The sequence below is a fragment of the Ahaetulla prasina genome, chromosome 3 (genome assembly GCF_028640845.1).
Source record: "Ahaetulla prasina isolate Xishuangbanna chromosome 3, ASM2864084v1, whole genome shotgun sequence".
NCBI classification, from domain to species: Eukaryota; Metazoa; Chordata; class Lepidosauria; order Squamata; family Colubridae; genus Ahaetulla; species Ahaetulla prasina.
Window position 1 is genome coordinate 88,139,310 of NC_080541.1, and position 7,939 is coordinate 88,147,248.

A 7,939-nucleotide genomic window follows, 5' to 3' on the forward strand; every position below is an offset into this window, starting at 1 on the left:
ATCAATTTGCGATGTGATATATGAAACGTCTGAGAACAAACCACAAAGGTAGCTCTTTGTTTCTATTGATTTATAAATATTTAAATGTTGATGATAACCCCAAATGCCCCTGTGCTTTGCTCGCTGCAGCATCAGTTTAATAAATGCATATGCCAGAACAGTAAGTATGTTTTTGGACGGCTAAGAATTTGGAAAGGAATAAATTATATTTCTCCCAGGAGTAGGGCTAACAATGATTTGTGCCTGTCATTGCAATTCCCTATTTACCTGACCTATTAATAGAGGGCAAAATTCCAAAGAAATGTTTAATTAACATTTGTAAGTAGACTTACAAAATATTGCCACCCCCATCCAGCTTTAAAGCAGCAGCTTTAAAGCCTGAAGTGAAGGTCCTAGAAAAGACAAGCTCTTCACCCTGTAATTATTATTACTGCTCCCAGTGGGGCTTTCATTCATCTCATTAACATCACAGTCAGATGGTGCTGCTGGGGTAACTTGTGGGTGTCTACATAATTTTACTCGGGGCAAAGCAAGTAGAGGTGTCTCCTTTCCTTTTTTAAAGCTTCCAATAGGTTTCTAGGTTTGCCAGTAGCAACACCTCACTGAAGCTTTGTGGTGTCTCAGCAAGACGGCCAACAAAACTTGAATAGGGAAGAAATTGAATGAAATCCAGTTGGGAAGAGGATCTTTTTTTTGTCCGAATTTAAATCAATTTAAACTTTAAACCTCCTGCCATGAGCTCAGCGAGTAGCTGTGGTAGGGGTAGTACAGATGTGTGATAAAATGGTTTTCCTGAATTGCTTTTTCCTTCTCAGGGAACTGCATCTTCTACGTATGAGGTAGTGATGAGAAGATACTGCTCCATAGTACATACCCTAAGACATTTGTTAAGGTGTCTAAAGGTAAAGGTAAAGGTTCCCCTTGAACATATGTGCTAGTCGTTCCCGACTCTAGGTGGTGGTGCTCATCTCCATTTCAAAGCCGAAGAGCCAGCGCTGTCCGAAGACGTCTCTGTGGTCATGTGGCCGGCATTACTCAATGCCAAAGGCGCACAGAACGCTGTTACCTTCCCACCAAAGGTGGTCCCTATTTTTTCTACTTGCATTTTTATGTGCTTTCAAAACTGCTAGGTTGGCAGAAGCTGGGACAAGTAACAGGAGCTCACCCCGTTACACGGCAGCACTAGGGATTCAAACCACTGAGTTGCCGACCTTTCGATCGACAAGCTCAAAGTCCTAGCCCCTGAGCCACCGCGTCCTTGGTGTCTACTTGGCATTAAAATACAAGTCTAAATGAACGTTCCTTTAAAAATGCCGCCTAAATTAGCCCCCTTTCTTCAGAAGAAAAAGCAGTCAACTTGGAATGGACTCTCACTCTTGGCTAAAGTCCAAATATATTGCATTTTTGCAGAAAATCTCTCCCCATGCTTCTGTCTGCCACAAAGGGACTCTGAGGTTAATAATATCTGCATTCTTCAGGGAAAAGAAAGAATCAGTAAGGCAATTTTTTGGCCAGTGAACTGATACGAGGCCTCAGTTTGGTTATGAGTGTATTTCAGATTTGAGCTAAATGGCTGCTTTAACTTCTAATTTTATATATATATAAAACCGACTTCAATGGAGAGCTAGAAAGGCATATTATTTATTTGTTTCTTTTATATTCTACTGTTCCTTAAGGAGCTAATTTACATGAAGATTTCTCATTTTTAAACCCCCAAAACAACTCTGATGGGGAAATTTTATTGAGAAATAGTGACTTTTGCAGGTAGTCCTCGGATTATGACAGCAAATAAGATTGGAGTTTCCATCTCTAAGGGTGCTGTTTTAAAGTGCAATGTTACATGACCAGAACACTTAGCGACAGCAATCCCAGCAGTTTCCTGTTGCCATCATAGCTCCAAGTTACACAGGGAGGAGGTGGAAATGGCAGGTAAGCAGACTGGTGGGTGAGAGCTATAAGACGATAGTGTGCCATATGATATAAAGCACAGGAGATTGGATGCAGGTGCCACAGTGGGCAGGGAAGTGCTGTAGGCAGACACTATGCACATAAAAGAAGCAGGAACAATTTCTAACTTCCTCATTGATCCTCATAGCTGGCTTCCTCATTGATTTTGCTTTTGGAATGCTGGTAGGAGACGTTGGAAATCATGGCTCACTGAAATATAATTGTGAGCTGGGCACGAAACACCCAAAGCATGCTCACATGACTGCTGGGGCATAGCAATAGCCAACAACTTTGCAGTCATAAGTCCCCCTTGTTTGGCACCATCATAATGTTGAATGGCTGGTTGCCAAATGAATGGCTGTAACCTAAGGACTACCTAGAATGTGTAGTTCAGCTACAGCCAATAGTGTTCTCAAGTTCGATTTGCATTCCTGTGATTCCCAGTCAGGAGACTATTTGGTAGTATAGGCTGGTGATTATGGAATTGAAGATCAGCACAGGCCAAGAATTAATAGGCATTATTTATAATATACATATATAGCATTACATTGTGAAAATGCAACGTAACCTACAGTGATTGGGGAACTTTTGGGAGTTGGAGTCTGCACATCTTAAAAAGGCCAAAGTAAAAAGTTCCCCATCTTCTTTAGTTTGAATTCTTCCTGACTATATGTTGTTTTTTAATCATATCAAGACATGTGTGTGCCTAAAATAGGTCCAATTCTATTAAACAAGCAACAAAACATATCCTACCTGAAGCCAGAAAATTAATCATTGGTGTCCAGTCCCATAAAAATATGCTCTTAGCATTTTGCATCTTTGTTCCACCAGCTAAGTCCCACCAAAATGCACAAATGTAGCTTTTTGTTCCCACCAAATTTGCTTTTTATGTGATCAGTTATGTTACATACTAATAAATAATGTTATTGTTATGTCCTCGGACTTACGACCCGCAAGGTTTTGCCTGTTGCTAGCCAGCGCTTATTGGTCTAGACGCGGGTAGTTTAAAAGCGGGAACCGGGATGGCATTTGATTGGTTCTTTCGACTTGACAGCTTGCTATTTAAGCAGCTGTCAAGTGAGGGAGCTCGTTCTTATTGTTCCAGAGCATGTTGGCTCTTAGCATTGTTGATTGAATTTGGCTGACAATAAAGCCTGTTAACTGAAATAGCCTCGGACTTCTTATTGGGTTAAACAACTTAACACTGGCGACGAGGACTGGGGGTCGAACAACCACCGCCGCCGATATGACGACCTCGCTGCCCGCTATCTCCCCATTCGAGCCTGCTAATGAAGCGTGGGAGGCTTATCTGGAGCGGTTCGAATGCTTCCTGCAGGCTAACGGCCTGTCAGATCTATCAAGTGACAGGAAGCGAGGCTATTTTTTAAGCTTCTGTGGCCGTGATATATTTGCCACGGCGAGGGCTTTGACGGCCCCTCAACCTGTCTCCTCGGTACCTTGGGAGACTCTGCTAGAGAAGTTGCGAGCCCATTACTGCGGCTCCTTCCGCATTGCTAGAAGACACGCTTTTAGACAGCGGTTCCAGAAAGAGAAACCGTTAACGACTACATGGCTTCCCTGCGTATCGCCGCCCTACAATGTGAGTTTCGGAATTGGATGAAATGCTGCTAGACCAATTAGTCACGGTGTTCGGGACCTGAAGCTGCAGCGCCGACTACTGGCCCGCAATGATGTGACTCTTCAAATAGCCTTGGATGAGGCGCGAGCCTCTGAGATGTCTGTACGTTCGGTTGCGGAACTCCAGAGATATCACACTAGGTCCGCTACCGACGGAATGCAACAATCTGTCCACTATGAGGACGTGGACGACGATGCACCGTCCGATGAGGACGATGCAGTAAGCCACCTCAAAGCAACTCGGAAGAAGGAGTGGAACACTGACTGGAAGGGGTCACAAGGAGGTTGCCTCGGATGCGGAGGAAGTCACCATCGTGCGGACTGCCGATTCAGGGCAGCGATCTGCCGCCGCTGCGGTCGAAAGGGTCATCTCTCGAGGGTCTGCCGAGCATCCCTTCCCGCAAATCAGAAGCCCAACCCCCAACTCAAGCCCAAGCAAGGCGCGCGGAGGTTGCCTACCCGCCGTGACGAATGCCATGCAGTCGACCGTGAGGGAATCGCTGCTGATGCTGCTGTGAGCCACGCCTCCACCGCTGTTCCCGCCCACAAGATTTACCTCAGCGTAAAATTAGAGGGGGTTCCATTTAAAATGGAAATTGACACTGGCTCTTCGAGATCTCTTGTTGCTTGGCATACGTTACGGCGCCTGCTGCCTAATTTTCCGAAACGGCGCCTTCAACCCTGTCAAATTATTTTAAGGGACTATCAGGGAAACCAAATTCCTACTGCGGGTTGTACCACGCTTCACGTCTCTTTTGGGTCTTTTGAGGGTAAATTGCCCCTAGTAGTAGTCAGAGACGACCTTCCAAGCCTCCTAGGCTTGGATTGGTTTGCTGCCCTGCACCTTGATGTATCAGGGGTCCACACCACAAGTCTAGACACCCCGAACCAACTCTTTTCAGAATTTGCCGATGTATTCGACGGCCAGTTAGGCAAATATACTGGTCGCCCAATTTCCTTCAATCTCGACCCTCAGATTGCCCCAATTCGCCTTAAGCCGCGGAGGGTGCCATTGGCATTACGTCCTAAAGTGGACAAGGAACTAGACAAACTCGTTGCCCAGGGCGTCCTAGAACCTATTGAGTATTCACTTTGGGAGACACCTATTGTGATCCCCCTAAAACCGGACGGATCCATTAGGATCTGTGCCGATTATAAGTGCACTATCAATAAAGCCCTGCAGGCAAACCGATACCCTCTTCCGGTGGTACAACACTTACTCCACTCGTTAGGCCGTGGGCGGGTATTTGCCAAACTGGACCTTGCCCAGGCATATCAGCAGCTTCCGGTGGATGACGCGACCGCCATGGCTCAGGCGATTGTCACCCACCGGGGGGCTTTCCGCTGCAACCGCCTGCAATTCGGAGTCAGCATAGCTCCCGGACTGTTCCAGGGCCTGATGGAGCGGTTGCTCCAGGGGCTCCCAGGGGTCGTGCCATACTTCGACGACGTTCTGATCTCGGCTATTGACAGATCAGAACTCGTCGAACGTCTTCGCGCCGTTCTTGACCGTTTCCGGTCTGCGGGGTTGAAGTTGAAAAAAGATAAATGCCACATAGGGGTGTCACAAGTTGAGTTTCTGGGTTTCTTGGTGGATTCCAAGGGAATCCACCCGGCACCTTCTAAGGTTGATGCAATTAGGAATGCCCCAACGCCCACTAATAAGGCGGAACTACAAGCGTTCCTGGGGCTCCTCAACTTCTATTCTGTATTTATCCCCCACAAAGCGTCGGTGGCCGAGCCACTTCACAGGCTTTTGGCAGCCAAGGCCCCTTGGCGATGGAACCGGGCCGCTGCTGACGCATTCCGGGCTGTCAAAGACATCCTTGCGTCGGCGGCTGTCCTGGTTCAATACGACCCTTGCCTACCTCTGGCCCTAACATGCGATGCCTCCCCCTATGGGGTGGGTGCCGTTTTGAGCCACCTCCTCCCTGACGGCTCAGAGGCCCCTCTCGCATTCTACTCGCGCACATTGTCGGCTGCCGAGCGTAATTATAGTCAGCTAGATCGTGAAGCCCTAGCCGCGGTAGCAGGAATTAAAAAATTCCACGACTACCTTTATGGTCGGTTCTTTTCCCTTATTACCGACCATAAGCCATTATTGGGGTTGATGTCAGGGGACCGGCAAACTCCCCAAATCCTTTCCCCGCGCATGTCACGCTGGGTGGAGTTCTTAGCTGCCTACTCCTATAAGCTGATTTACAAACCGGGAAAATTTATTGGGCATGCTGATGCGCTCAGCCGTTGCCCCCTCCCTACGACAGATCCTGACCCTGCCCCGACGTCCCCCGTCCTTCTTGTTGAGGACTGGGACGTCCCCGTCTCCGCCTCCTCTATTCGTGACCTTTCTGCAAGGGATCCTATCCTTTCTACAGTTTTGGATTGGGTGCGCAGGGGGTGGCCAGGGGGGCTAGTGTCCCCTGATTTCCAGCCTTTTATTCGGCGACAGCATGAGCTGTCCGTTCTCAAGGGGTGCCTATTGTGGGGAAATCGGGTGGTGGTTCCCCCTGGTCTTAGACAGCGCATACTAGCGTGTCTGCACGATGCCCACCCAGGCATTGTGCGGATGAAGGCCCTAGGACGTAGCTACGTCTGGTGGCCGGGCATGGATCAGGAAATTGAAGCCTGGGTGGCAACTTGCCCACAATGCCAGGCTTCCAGACCTGCTCCACCAGCCGTGCCAATCAGGACCTGGGAGCTTCCCAGGGCCCCATGGGCGCGAGTCCATATGGACTTCGCAGGACCTTTTATGGGCCAGACCTTTCTGATTTTAGTCGATGCCTATTCTAACTGGGTAGAAATAGGTATCACGCCGTCCCCCACATCGGGAGCGGTCATCCGAATACTAGACGGCCTATTCGCGACTCATGGGCTGCCTGATGTTATCGTCACCGATAATGGACCGCAGTTCACCTCTGCACCCTTCCGTCAATTCTTGGCGATGCGTGGCATTCGCCATGCACCTGCGGCCCCGTTCCACCCGGCCGGAAACGGCCGGGCTGAAAGGGCCGTGCGTTCTGCCAAGGAGGCTTTGGGCCGCCTAAGTTCCTCGAATTGGCACCACAAAATAAATCAATATCTATTAGCACAACACACCACCCCTTGTCCAACTACCAACCTAAGTCCGGCTGAGATGCTTATGGGTCGTCGCTTACGCACCACATTAGATCGCCTACACCCGAATTTTACTTCGGACGTGCCCAACACATCCAGTATTCCATATAGATCGTTCAGGGAAGGGGATCTGGTATACGTGGAGAATTACGGGGGGGGGAGCCGATGGGTCTCAGGTCAAATCACCCAACTAACCGGACCCTACTCTTATAGGGTCCTGCTGACAGATGGTCGTCAGTGGCGCCGCCATGTGAACCAATTGCGGCGCAGAATCCCTGGGGAGGGACAACCAGCATTTGAGCGTAGCATTCCACTTCCAACATACAACTCCGAGACACCCCCTGACTTTAGAAACCAGCCTACAATGAACGACGCCGGCCCGAATCTAAACACTCCTTCTACCACCATGGAAGTCGCACCTAGGCTCTCTAGCGTTCCGGCAGACACCGCTGAGACTTCTATTCCCGCTGCGATCTCGACGGCTGGCTTACCTGAAACCCAAGGCATTCCAGCGATGTTCCGGTCGAATTCCAACCCCCCGGCAGCGGCGTCTTCAACAGCGCACAAGGATGACGAACCTACTCCTGCGACGTCAGGCTGCATACTAAGGAGATCAGGGCGGAGCCGACGTCGTCCGGCGTATCTAGCCGATTACGCTTGCGCTGTCTGGGGGTGAGGGGTGTTATGTCCTCGGACTTACGACCCGCAAGGTTTTGCCTGTTGCTAGCCAGCGCTTATTGGTCTAGACGCGGGTAGTTTAAAAGCGGGAACCGGGATGGCATTTGATTGGTTCTTTCGACTTGACAGCTTGCTATTTAAGCAGCTGTCAAGTGAGGGAGCTCGTTCTTATTGTTCCAGAGCATGTTGGCTCTTAGCATTGTTGATTGAATTTGGCTGACAATAAAGCCTGTTAACTGAAATAGCCTCGGACTTCTTATTGGGTTAAACAACTTAACAGTTATATTTGTAGAACATTTTGCATGTATTTTCACTGATTGTTCAACCCCATAGTTAGCTAGCAATATTGATGAATATGAATCAGTGAAAGAAATGTGGTTTGCCTAAGGTCAGAGAGCACATTTCTGCCTTGAGATGAATTTTGCATCACTGACTTTCTCCCTCAGTTTTTCATAGCCACCAAAGCTGCACCATCTGGTTCTTATAAATTGTTTCAGTTGAAGTTGTTATAGAGCTTGAATTGCCTCAACTGGTTACGATAACCCTATACTTCCTTTTCATC

General features: G+C 48.6%; 1 protein-coding gene across 1 annotated transcript; it reads left to right on the forward strand.

Moving 5' to 3' along the window:
* The first annotated feature begins 3,193 nt into the window (after window positions 1-3,193).
* LOC131194973 (uncharacterized protein K02A2.6-like) lies at window positions 3,194-7,375 on the forward strand. The gene is made up of 5 exons (XM_058176603.1): window positions 3,194-3,547; window positions 3,611-4,828; window positions 4,901-5,078; window positions 5,667-6,627; window positions 6,730-7,375. The coding sequence occupies exons 1-5, from the start codon at window positions 3,194-3,196 to the stop codon at window positions 7,373-7,375; spliced, it is 3,357 nt and encodes a 1,118-aa protein (XP_058032586.1).
* Window positions 7,376-7,939: the final 564 nt, after the last annotated feature.

What these genes read in the sequence shown, in the direction of transcription:
- LOC131194973 (XM_058176603.1), top strand. Translation starts at nt 3,194, where the DNA reads ATGACGACCTCGCTGCCCGCTATCTCCCCATTCGAGCCTGCTAATGAA. An exon ending in GCGTATCGCCGCCCTACAAT is followed by an intron (nt 3,548 to 3,610) that starts GTGAGTTTCGGA and finishes CGGGACCTGAAG; the next exon opens with CTGCAGCGCCGACTACTGGC. An exon ending in ATCAGAACTCGTCGAACGTC is followed by an intron (nt 5,079 to 5,666) that starts TTCGCGCCGTTC and finishes TCTTTTCCCTTA; the next exon opens with TTACCGACCATAAGCCATTA.